This window comes from Belonocnema kinseyi, chromosome 4 (assembly GCF_010883055.1).
Source record: "Belonocnema kinseyi isolate 2016_QV_RU_SX_M_011 chromosome 4, B_treatae_v1, whole genome shotgun sequence".
In the NCBI taxonomy this organism is placed as follows: domain Eukaryota; kingdom Metazoa; phylum Arthropoda; class Insecta; order Hymenoptera; family Cynipidae; genus Belonocnema; species Belonocnema kinseyi.
In genome coordinates this window covers 95,687,734-95,700,630 of record NC_046660.1, presented here as the reverse complement: position 1 = coordinate 95,700,630, position 12,897 = coordinate 95,687,734, and the positions used below count along the sequence as shown (strand labels likewise).

The following is a 12,897-nucleotide window of genomic DNA, read 5'->3' as shown; positions in this document are numbered from 1 at the left end:
TACATTTAATTTAGAAACTTGAATTTAAATACTCATTTCACAATATCGGAGGCACCATAAAAAATTATATAATTGTAATACAATTATTTAAAAGAAAAAAAGAAACATCTATTACGAAATTAATAGCCAATATTTAATTACATAATCTGAGAGGAAATAACATATTTATGTTACTAAATATTAAACAATTTAAATCCAATCTTTGTGTAATTTCATATTTTATTTTTTATTATTAAATTTTAATTTATATTATAACACTATTAAACTTAATAACTTCACAACATATCTATTCATTTAATAATCTTTTATATAATTTGACAAAATTAGATTTTAAGATAAAATTTTAAAAATTATTCTTGTAACAATGAATAAACCAATTTAAAATTTATTTAAATTGTATTTAATTTTAAATTTGTAAATAATTTTTAAATATGAAATATGAATATAATATTAGTATAAAAAATTATAAGCATGTATACCATAATATAATTAACCTTTATAATTTGCTAATATAGAACTCATGAAAATATTATTATTATAACTAAAACGTGAACAAAAACAAAAAATTTTATGACTCAATTATGTCAAATTTATAATTTATATAGCTCCAATATTAAATAGTTAATAAATTTTGATTAGATAACGTTATAAAAATAATAAGTTTTTCAAACATTAAATCTTTAACATAATTAAAACATTAATATAATAAATCTATTCAATTGTAATTTAGCTTGTAATAACTTTACGTTTTAACCCCAATTCTTAATTATATTTTATATAATAATATTATTAAACTTGATGATTTCGCAATATGTCTATTAATTAAATAATCATTTGTTTTTTTAAATTAAATTTTAAGATAAATTTTAACTAATTATTACTTTAACAAATATAGCTCTAATATTAAATAGCCAATAAATTTTGATTAGATAAAGTTAAAATAAAAATACGATATTATTTAATTTTAATGTAAAAATAACAAGTTTTTGAACCTTAAATCATTAAAATAATTAAAACATTAATATAATAAATTTATATAATTGTAATTTAGCTTACAATAACTTTACGTTTTGATAAAAAATTTAATGATAATTTATATAATATTATAAAACTTGATGATTTCGCAGTATATCTATTAATTTAACAATCTTTTATATTGTTTAAAAGAATTAAATTTTAAGACAGATTTGAAATAATTATTACTTTAACATTGAATAAACCAATTAAAAATGTATTATTAAAAATAACAGCCTTTATTGCAAGTGAAAATAAAGACACAAATTAAAATCATTCTTGGCGATCGATAAATGTAGAAATCTAGTTTTAAGTTCGATTAATTTCATACATTTAAAACAGAGGTCGCCAGTCGCCATAAATTGCGTGATTAAATCCACTATCCACTATGTGAGATTCAGCCTCCATGCGCAACTGATGGAGGTTATAGGATAAATAGAAATTTTGAACTATTTAAAAAAAAGTGAGATATTACATATTAAGGTAATGTGCCTGAAAAAATAAACATACTATTATTTCTCAAACAGCTTTCTATGAAAATAGTAATGCCTCTATAAAAAATCAAATGAACACGTGCCTGAAAATGGAAACTACATGGAAAGGCATATGGTCGGATGAAATAAGAAAAAGAGGGGTCAAAGTGTCATAGAGGGGTTCATGGTTCATGCATAAACCAGAGATGCATGAAGCATGCGACGTAGTTAGACCAACGTGTTCGTTTTGTTGTTTTGTTTTGATTAAATCACCGGCACCTCGTATAAAAGTCGTACAAATCAACGAACTAAGTGATGAGAACAGTTTCCAACACTAACAAGTAGTTCGTTGAAACCGGTTATCATTTGCAACTACAAGTTGTCAAGTGTTTCTTGCGAGAAATTTGTTTTGAGCGTAAAAGTACATTGAGGTTAAGGTTCAAACATGTCGAGATTATTGGCACGTCGAGTTTTTCGGATACAGGGTGATTTTAAAACGTGCACACAGCTCAGATTTGTGCCAGTGAGGAGATTAAATTTGCTGGAATATCAGAGCAAAGAGCTCCTGAAAGATTGCGGTGTTTCTGTGCAGAACTTCGCAATAGTGGACAAATTGAATAAGACCAGTTCTGCATTAGAAAAATTAGGTTAGTTTTTTTTTTGCTTTAAATCCATAGTTTTTCTGTTATTTTTATTGAAACACAAAGAATAATGAAGGAATGATATAATTCTAGACACTGATGAATATGTTGTTAAGGCCCAAGTTTTGGCCGGAGGTCGTGGCAAAGGATGGTTTGATAATGGGTTTAAAGGTGGCGTTCACATTACCAAAGAGTGAGTACATTTTTTCTTAATTTTCATGTTATATAAGTGAAAAAAATATACACGCAAGATAAAAACAAAATTTTTTTAAATATATTTAAGAACTGTTAAGTAATGTTTGGAATAGATTTTTCATTTAATCAATTGTTGCAAGAATTTGTTTTTTGAGAAAAATTACTGTTTCTAATTGTTATTATGAAATTTTCCGAATTTTTATCGAGTAATATATTTAATAATAAAATGCATTAAGCATCAAGGACTAAAATGCATAAATCTCTTAAGAAAGCTAAAAAACTGGTTTTTGTTTATTCATACATATGTATCTAACATGCATCTACGCAGGTCAAAAATCCTTGGATTTTTATTAGATTTAGGCTTCGGGCAGACGACATAGAGAAAAAAATATTTCCTTCGAAATTTTTTGAAGTGTCGCAGATTCAAATATCGAAAATTTCGAATTTATCGAACCAATTTCCTCTCTGTCGTAGTAATTTACTCTAAACCAAGATAAAAAATCAATGTTAACGGAAAGTAAGCAGTGCGTTAGCCCGAAAAATGTTACCGTGGGTTAAGTAAATATTGCAGTGCACGCAAAAATGATGACCCATATAATGTATAAAATGTCCCCTTCACTGCAACACTTGCAACTAGAAAATGGCGTGCATCACGATAGGATTACATTTTTGCTCATTTTGTTGTATTTCGTCATCAGAAAAACGTCCCAGCAAGGAAAATCAGAAGGCTCAAAATTTAAGCTGTTTTTATAAGAAAAATATATATTTTTTTATATAAATAATCATTATATTACCCACTCGCACTACAATTGGCAGTATTCTGAACATAAAACTAAAAAAAAACTCGCAATGATCCTCTGTGCTCCATTTATATCTTTCAAAAAATTTTGTAATTAATTTTAATAAAGTATTTATGTAACTTGTACGCATGTCCACAGTGTCGCATTAAAAAGTAAATTTTTCTACATTATATAATACATATAATACATATATATAACAGAAAATTTATTTTATAAGGTACCATATCGTAAATATTGCATTTGATAAAAAAAAATGGTATACCTCCTCTTAATGAGACAAGTTTCATATGAAAGAATTAAAATATAAAAATAACTCGCCTGGTTTTTGTGCAACATTAATTTTGATAAAAACTCCCATTTGTACGAGGTTACCATGGACGTGATACGTATTTTTGTGATTTGTGAAAAAAATGTTATCGAAGTTATGGGCATTTAAATTTTTGCTTCGTTTTTCAACAAACCCTCAATTTTTTCTCTCAAGTTATATAACTCTTGACATGATTGAGATCTTTAAGATTTCTTTCCAAGTTCCGGTAGAATTGATCGCCCTCTTTAACATTTACAAAATTTTCAAAATTAATACCATGGTGTCGGTTTTTTCAAAAACATTATTAATCGATTTTCTCAATAACCTACACTTATATTTTTTGTCAATTTTTTGTTGAATTTGTACTATCATAGCTAAATAACTTTTGTGGCCACGAGAATTTTTTTCATAAAATCGAATTTTCGTATTTTTCTTGCATACAACAGCAGCCCCAAAAAAAGTTAAGAAAATAGTTTGCACAAATAACAAAATTCTATAAAAAAAATTCTTGACTCAGTTCTTATATCTTATACTGTTTCCGAGAAAAATAAAAAATCATTAAAACAAACTATCACAGAATGATAGAAAAAATTGAACAGACATTTTTGAATTTCAATTGTTCATTTATATATACAATTTTTTAAAGAGATTTGAAGAACTAGCAACATATTGGCATTTTCTGCGAAAAGGAGCCACCCCCGCCTTTTTTATTATTAAACAATTTTTCTTTATATAAAAAAGATATTCTGTAAGTTTTATGCAGACTAAGCCATTTTTGTGGCCAAGAGAAATTTTAAAAATAAATATTGGATTTTTTTATTTTTCTCAGTAACTGTACAAGACATCATGAATAAGTAAAAACAATTTGTACCACGTTTTTAACTCTGCAAACTTAACATTTTTTCGAATCTGTTGTTGTCATCAAGAAAAATACGAAAATTCGATTTCGTAAATAAAAATTCTCCTGACCACAAAAGTTATTTAGCCCGCATAAAGCACACAAGATATTTTTCTTCTGATAGTACAAATTCAACAAAAATTGATCGAAAATATAAGTTTTGGTTTTTTGAGAAAATTGAATTTTAGTATTTTCAGAAAAACCACCGACATTTAATCCCCGAGAGATTCTGCGACTTCAAATGCAGAGACTGCCTGATTTGAAATGCATTCGGTCCATGTTGTTTTTCTTTCCAATTAGCATTTTCTTTTTTCAATTGTAGCCCTAAAGCAGTAGAGGAATACGTTAAGCAAATGCTGGGTCATCGCCTGATAACGAAACAAACAGCAAAGGATGGTATACTAGTGAATAAAATTATGATAGCAGAATCAGTGAATATTGCTCGCGAAACATACGTATGCATTTTGATGGATCGTCAATACAACGGTCCCGTACTGATAGCATCACCAGCAGGTGGCATGGACATAGAAACCGTCGCCGAGAAAACTCCAGAATTATTAAAAACCGTCCCACTAGATATTTACAACGGTATTGACGATCAAATAGCAAAGGAGGTTGCTGAATTTTTAGGCTTCAAAGAAAAAGATGTTCTGGAGAGAGCAATATTTGAATTGAAAAACTTATGGAAACTGTTCGTTGATATCGACGCCCTCCAGGTTGAAATTAATCCTTTGGTTGAAACTTCCAATAAACAAGTTGTGGCGGTTGATGCAAAAATATCTTTCGATGACAATGCTCAGTTTAGGCAAAAGGATATTTTTGCTCTTGAGGACGACAGCGAGAAAGATTCCAGAGAAGCGGATGCCATGAAATTTAACTTAAATTATGTAGGCATGGATGGAAACATTGGATGCTTAGGTTATTTTCTTTAATTATTATAATTTTTATATTTTTATGAAAATAGCAATCGATTGATTTTAAGTGGGCTTAATTGCGGGGATTTGGCCACTATTGACACTATTTCAGGGTGATCGGGAAACCGGGAAATGACAGTGATTTTTTTGTTTTTGACCGGGAATTTGACAAATTTATAGAAGAAAAATCTGTCTACGTTCGATTTCAACCGTTTTTAAACAATTAGTTGAATTGTTATATTTTTCAATTATGCTATTATTTAGCTTACAATGCGTAATTCAAAATTTGTTTACTTCAAAGTTTTCCATTTCAAATTTTTATTTCTAAGCTTACATTTTTAATTTGAAGAATTTTTAAATGCTTCCTTAAAGACTTGAACAAATAAAAAATAAAAGCCTTTGATGTTGAAAATTTGGATAAAAAACATTTTTATTTAATAAATACATTTTTTTTAATTTATCTGTATTTAAGTAATAAAAAGTGAACAAAACCGATTTGACAAAACGATTTTAAACCAGTTCAAAATTTAAGAATTTTCAGATTTTAACGTTAAAACTTAAACCGTTACAATTTGAAAGGCTTATTCATTAAAAAAATGTGAAGGTGTGAGTGAAAGTTTATAAACTATTTTTAGCTTAAACTAACTTCATAATAATATATTCTTGATTAAAGAATTTGATTAAATTTAAAATATTGTTTCAGTCTAAAATATTTAATTTTTAACTTTAATTTAATTTAATTTTAAATTTAATTTTATATTTGAAATTTTTAATTAAAAAAAGATTCATTATTGAATATTTAGCAATATTTGAATTTTTATTTGAGGCAAGTAAATTGAAACCAGATATTTTAAAGTAAAGAATCTTTAACTGAAATGTTTGTCATAGAAAACCTGGAATCGTTAAATTTTCGAAAAATCCTTAATTTGTAAGTGAAATTTAAAAATTTTGATGTATAATTTACAAATAAACATTTGTAGAAAAAATGTGAGTACTTTTAAGAGATTTTTAGGAGTTTTAAAAAGATTAAAAATTATCATGCAAATTCGAGAAAGTTTTCTTAAAATATTCCAGAATCTCTTATGAAAATTTTGTTTTAATCTTTGAAAAACTTTTTAAATATTCTCTTAAAATAATTTTTGCAGGATTTTCTGAAAATTGTAGAAAAAATTGAATTCATTTTGGCAGATATTTAGAAGTTCTGAAAAAAATTTCCAAAATCATTTTAAATTTTTAACCAGTTTAAAACAACTTCTAGATTTCTCAAGACTTTGAAATAAAATTTTAAAGCTTTCCAAGGATGTTTAAACTATTTAATAAGTAAATAATTGAATTTCTAATTTAAGAAGTATTCAATTTAAAATTTTTCAATTTTTCAATATTTGATTTTTCTAGCTTAAAATTCCTTAAAATTATATAATTTTGAAAATTTTAAAGTTCATTGATTGATTCTTTAATTTAGAGCATTGAAAACGATAACGTGGATTTATATTTTTTTATATTGAAAAATGTTAGTACCTTCCATTTTATACGCGTAAATTATTGGGCATTTTAATACAAAATTTTTTAATTAAAAACGTTTTAGTTTCAATTTTAAAAGTTCAAAATTTAACAGTTCCACTTTAAGTGTATTCATTCGCAGCTCAGTTTTACGTCAAGTTGAAGTTTTTTTTAGCTTTAGTGTTCCATTTTTTTAATTTCAGTGACCTTGAAAAATTTTTGCAAACCGGGAAAAAAACGGGAATTTATTTCGTCAATTGAAACGGCCACCCTGTATTTGACACTTTTTTTTTAGTTTTGTCACTATTTAACTCTAATTTACAAAAAATGCTTCTAATTGATCTATTTTCTTTTAATGAGTCACTGTAGTTACTATTTCTTCACTTTCCCTTTAAAAATATATTTGATCTTCAACGAGTGCCAAAACGTCCAAAAAACAGGCCCTCAGATGGTTCATTTTCGACTTTTTAAAGAAAAATATTTCAAAATTCTACCATTTTAATTTAAAACACTCATTGATTGAATATTGTAAAGATTAAAAACATCCAAAGTCTTATAATTTCAAATGCAAATGCTAACAAAACCAGGCCGAAAAAGGTCGGCAATTGCTATTAAAGAAGCGTTTCGTAGGATACAAGATTCGAGAGAAATTTCAAATACATACATAACTAAAAGTAAGAATGTAACATCAAATTTTACTCTTTATCGAAATTCTTTATACCAAGAACTTTAATTTGAGCAGTCGAATTTGATGATCGAATCGTTTTAAGGGTTTCCGATATAGCATATGAAACCCTAAAAATGAAAAAATTCATATTTCAATCGTTCTGTTTTACATTATATATTTCAATTAAAGCAAAATGAAAAGCATTTATCTTTTATAAATATACAAAATTTGCAAATTGAAAGTTTTTTTGATTTGAAAATAGTTGAAATTATAAATCCTTTTCCAAATAATAAGAATTCAAAAAGAGAAGATTTTATTTTGGGAAAGAAAAAAGTTGAAATGAATGGACGGAACAGCAAATTCACATTTATCGACTTTGCGATATGTTAAGTTTAGAAGCAAAAAACTGCAATCTACAAATTATTTCAAATTGAAAAAACCTTTACATGAACATAATCATTAAATTCAGGTGAGCCAAGTGTAAATGAATTAAAAGTATAAAACTTGCCTCATTTGAAGATAATGCAAGTTCATAAGTTTAAATTTGTAGAAAGAAAAATTTAAGACATGAATCAATCCTTTCATTGAAGAATAATTAAAATATGGACGTCTGAAAAATTTGAAGTTAATTTATTTTTTAATAATTCAAAGTAAATCTAAGATCTGGGATTTAACAATACTTCAAAATTAACTTTTTGGTGTTCGTAGGAAATTTTATTCATTCTTGTGGAATAAGTGAAGTAGGAATTAATTTTAAAATAATATTTTCGTTATCGTGGTAAATAATTTAAATAAGAGTGTAATTAGTTTCATTGTATGCGATTATTCTAATTATTGATATGTTTCTATTTCTCTGAAAGTGTCTACATTTTTCTGGAATTGAACTATCAGTATAAGGTTTAGATTTTTTTTAAATTCCTTTTGAAAAAACCTGGAAATGATCCGGATTTAAAAAATAAAAATTCTTTAGTAACCCTCGTATAAGAAATTTAATTGAAAAGTTTTATTGGAAGATTTATAAAATGATGAAAAGTATAAAAACCAGTCTATCTATAATAATAACGCTAGAAACAAAAGTTACTCGTTGTTTATTATTTTCTATATTTTTCTATAAGTATAGTATTTTATTTCATTTTCTTCTTTAAGAAAAACAGAAACATTGATAATTGGAGTTTATATCTGAAACTTTCACTCTCTGTTCCCAATGAAAAAAGAATTTCAAAGTTTTATTCGGCCCGAAGTATCCCCACTATTTTTCTATTTTTCAAAATTTATAGCACCATTGACACTATTATTAATTTGTGAAGTAAGTGTGAGCCCTGTTATGAGATATTTTGATAAACTTAATCGCTTCATTTTTATTTGTTATTTCTGCGTTTACTAATTATTTTCTTAATTTATTGTTTATTTATTTTTATTTTTGCATAGTTAACGGAGCTGGTTTAGCTATGGCAACTATGGATATAATTAAGCTCAATGGTGGCGATCCAGCCAATTTCTTAGACGTCGGTGGTGGCGTGAAAGAAGAGCAGGTTTATCAGGCATTCAGAATCCTCACTGAAGGTGAACGATTGGATTTTCCTTATTTTTTAATTGAGATTTTATAAAGAAACTAATTTTTTCATTTTCAATTTTGTGATTGCAGATCCCAAAGTAAAGGCGATCCTTGTAAACGTATTTGGTGGAATTGTTAATTGTGCGACGATAGCCAGGGGAATCGTCTCTGCTGCTCGGACTTTAGGTCTCAAGTTACCCCTGGTTGTGAGATTAGAAGGTACGTACCAGTAGATAAAAGTATACAATTAGGAATTCGAACATTCTTAACTTCAGAAAAGCGTATTTACTTCCCGTAATTCCATTTTACAATTTTAGGTACGAACGTTACCGAGGCCAGAAAGATTATAGCGGATTCTGGTTTGCCGATTCTGACGGCAAGTGATTTGGACGAAGCCGCGAAAAAGGCAGTATCTTCTATTAAATAGTGAAATGTTTACACTTAAGTTACTGCATATATTTTTAAAGAGACTGGATAACTCTATTAGGCAGATGGAAGTTCATATTACAAGAAAAGATGCGACTGATTTACGTAAGAACATATGTTTATGCTTACTTTACTCATGTCTCTATGAACTGTTTTTTCTTTTACAATTTCTATCAAAGACACGGAATACTTGATCGATTATTTTTACGAAAAATTTCGTAATACTAAACAATGGACGATTTTTAATTTTTTCTTTCGAAGTTATTTAAGACTTTAAAGAATTAAACTCTTTGAGTAGTATTGTCACTTATAATATATACAACGCCAGTTCATAGGCATATTTTCTACGCAATTTTTTATGTTCTGTTATTTTTTATGTATAGTTCTAGTAATCATGCGGATGCTAGAGATGACTTATTATTCTATAATATAGTATTGTTTTTCCGGGCCGATTCTGGTATTGTACATTATATATTTCAAAGATTTACTTAGTTTTGTCAGAGAAAAGGGAGATAAATGATGTGAAGTGTCAACTTTATAATTTTTTAAATAAAATTTTCACCATAAATCTATCTTTTAAGTCTATCCTGTTTTTAATATGAAATTTCTCAAGTGGTTTAAAATTTAAAAAAAATTTTTCCGTGCGGATAATTTATATATTTCGGATGATTCACTTTAGCAATCTCCAGAGAAAAAATCACAAACGACAAGAACGGAGGTTAAGATTTCATTTTAAAATCCTTGTAAAGTGGCAATAGATTTATTCGAAATGCAAGGGTGATAGGGTGAACACTGGTTTGAAAAACAGAAAATAAATGGGCAATTTTTAGTTATCTGAAAACGCTGTGCTTTCTATTCGATTTTTGTATTTAGTTAAAAAGGATTTTCATTGACTATATTATTATTTTTTAAATTTATTGTTTTGCAGGTGGCCGCTTGTCAATTTAATTAAAAGTACATAATAGTTATTTGTGATACAAGGACCCTAAGTAACAGTTTTTTGGCCGAGTGTGAAAGTTGCAGTTTGAGTCGCAGTCGAGGCGTAGCCGAGTGGGAATAGTACTGCAATTTTCACAGGAGGCAAAGTACCACTCAGGGGCCGAGTGTCAGACACTCTTTTTATCGCACCAGTCGATCATACGTGCAAATAAGTTGCATCAAGTCCTAATCTAAACACCTAAGAGGAAATCTAATCCAATACAATCTAATTCATTTCAATCCCATTCATTTCAAACTAATCCAATACAATTCATTTCACTCCACTCCAATTCATTTCAATACAACCCATACAATCCCATTCATTAGAAATCCAATTCATTTCAATGCCATCCAATTCATTCCAATCCACTTCAATTAAATCGAATTCATTCTGATCCACTCCAATCTATCCCAATCCTATTCAATTTAACCAAATCCAATTCATTTAAATCCAAACCATTCTAATTAATTTGAAACTAATCAAATACAATTTATTTCAATCCACTCCAGTTAATTCCAATATATTCAATCCCATTCATTCAAATCCACTCCTATTCAATCCAATTAATTCCATTCCCATTAATTCCAAACTAATTCAATTCATTTCATTACACTACAATTCATTTCAATAAAATCCAATTCATTCCAATCCACTCCAATTAAATCAAATTCATTCTTATCCAATCCCATTCATTACAAACTAATCCAATAAAAATCAGTTCACTCCAATTCAGTTCAATCCTATCCATGCAATCCCATTTATTAGAAATCCACTCCAATTCATTCCAATCTACCCCAATCCAATTCATTCCAATCCAAATCATTATAATTAATTCCAAACTAATCCAATACAATTAATTTCACTCCAATTCATTTCAATATATTCAATCCCATTCATTATAAATCCACTATAATTAATTCCAATGCAATTGAATTCATTCAAATCCACTCCAATTCAATCCAATTAATTCCAATCCCATGCATTCCAAACTAATCCAATTTATTTCACTCCACTCCAATTCATTCCAATCCAATTCATACAATCCCATTCATTAGAAATCCATCCAATTCATTCCAATACAATTCAATTCTATTAAATACTGTCTAATTCATTCTAATCTACTCCAATTCAATCCAATTTATTCGAACCCAATCCAATTCCAATTTACTCCAAGCCCATTAATTTCAAAATGGTACAATTTATTTCACTGCACTCTAATTCATTCTAATACATTCAATCCCATTTATTATAAATTCAATCCACTCTAATCACATTAATTTCAAACTAATCCAATTCATTTCACTCTACTCCAATTCATTCCAATCACCTTCATTCGAAACTAATCGTATTCATTTCACTCTACTCCAATTCATTCCAGTCCATCCAATCCAATTCATTCCAATGCAATCCAATTAATTTCTCGAGATGAAAGACGAATCGCCCTACCGAAAGAAATCTCTGAGTTCTCTTTAGCGAAATAGCCTGGCCCATTTGAGTCTATAAACAAAGTCGATTTGAAACAAAATAGTCTCGGGGATAGTTTGAGAGATTTGGGTCCTTTTCAAAAACCTTTTAGTGGTCCTTTCAAGAGTGGTGCGACGGTAATATAATGTTCCTTTTGTATTTGTCACGTATCGGGCGGGCAGAGTTATTTACAGTAGTTGGTCGTGACTAATCCGCTCTCCCTTTTTAAATTTCTCTTCAAATTATTAACACTTTTTTTTAATTGATGAATTTTCTCATTATACTTATTTAAAATTATAACTTATATACTGATATACAATTTTCTAGTTGAATTCAAAAATATTGTCTTTTTTGGCGTATCTCATTCCATTTACGAGAAACGTTCTATTAATTCCAATTTTAAGCATTAAAAAAAAAAGTTAGATATCTGAGGTCATCGAAACCTATAGATTCCGAATTATTATGTTTTAGGCTGTTAACTATGAAATAAAAAAAATCTACTTCTAAATTTTAATCCGAAAGCTTAACAAAGGACCCTTGAGTGTCGGCTACTCTATTGAGATAGCCTCTCTGCTTGTTATTCATGATCGTATTCTTATTTCAATTTCGGAAATGATATTTTAAAGCCTTCAGACCGTTTAAACGAGCTTCCTGGACCTTTAAAAATATCTACCTGAGTGCCTGCGGAGAATTTCTCTGAGATTCTTTGAACTAAAGAATTTTTAGTATATACTTAAAGATTCTTTTCGGTAGGGATGCTATAAAATATCATAACGGACGTCCCCGGACTCTTTCTTGAGGGATAATAACAAAAAAAATTATTGTGCTAAATAAAAATTGTATGCATATGGATTATTTTGAGGTTACGTCGTTTTTCATCTCTGCCATTCCGATAATCTGGAAATTATTTGTGAAATAAACTTTTTTGATTGCCTGCAAAAAGGGTTAGTTCCGGGAGATTAGTTACTATGTTTATTTGCAAGTCCAAAGTTTTCGGCCAAAAATATTGTGTAGTTTGGAAGTAACGCACGGGAGAATTGTAATATACATAACCTCCAAATGTA

General features: G+C 28.1%; 1 protein-coding gene across 1 annotated transcript; it reads left to right on the top strand.

The window, feature by feature from the left end:
* Window positions 1-1,419: 1,419 nt before the first annotated feature.
* LOC117171630 (succinate--CoA ligase [GDP-forming] subunit beta, mitochondrial) lies at window positions 1,420-9,962 on the top strand. Its single transcript, XM_033359113.1, has 6 exons — window positions 1,420-2,134; window positions 2,222-2,321; window positions 4,651-5,246; window positions 8,838-8,972; window positions 9,055-9,183; window positions 9,282-9,962. The coding sequence occupies exons 1-6, from the start codon at window positions 1,933-1,935 to the stop codon at window positions 9,389-9,391; spliced, it is 1,272 nt and encodes a 423-aa protein (XP_033215004.1). The 5' UTR covers window positions 1,420-1,932; the 3' UTR covers window positions 9,392-9,962.
* Window positions 9,963-12,897: the final 2,935 nt, after the last annotated feature.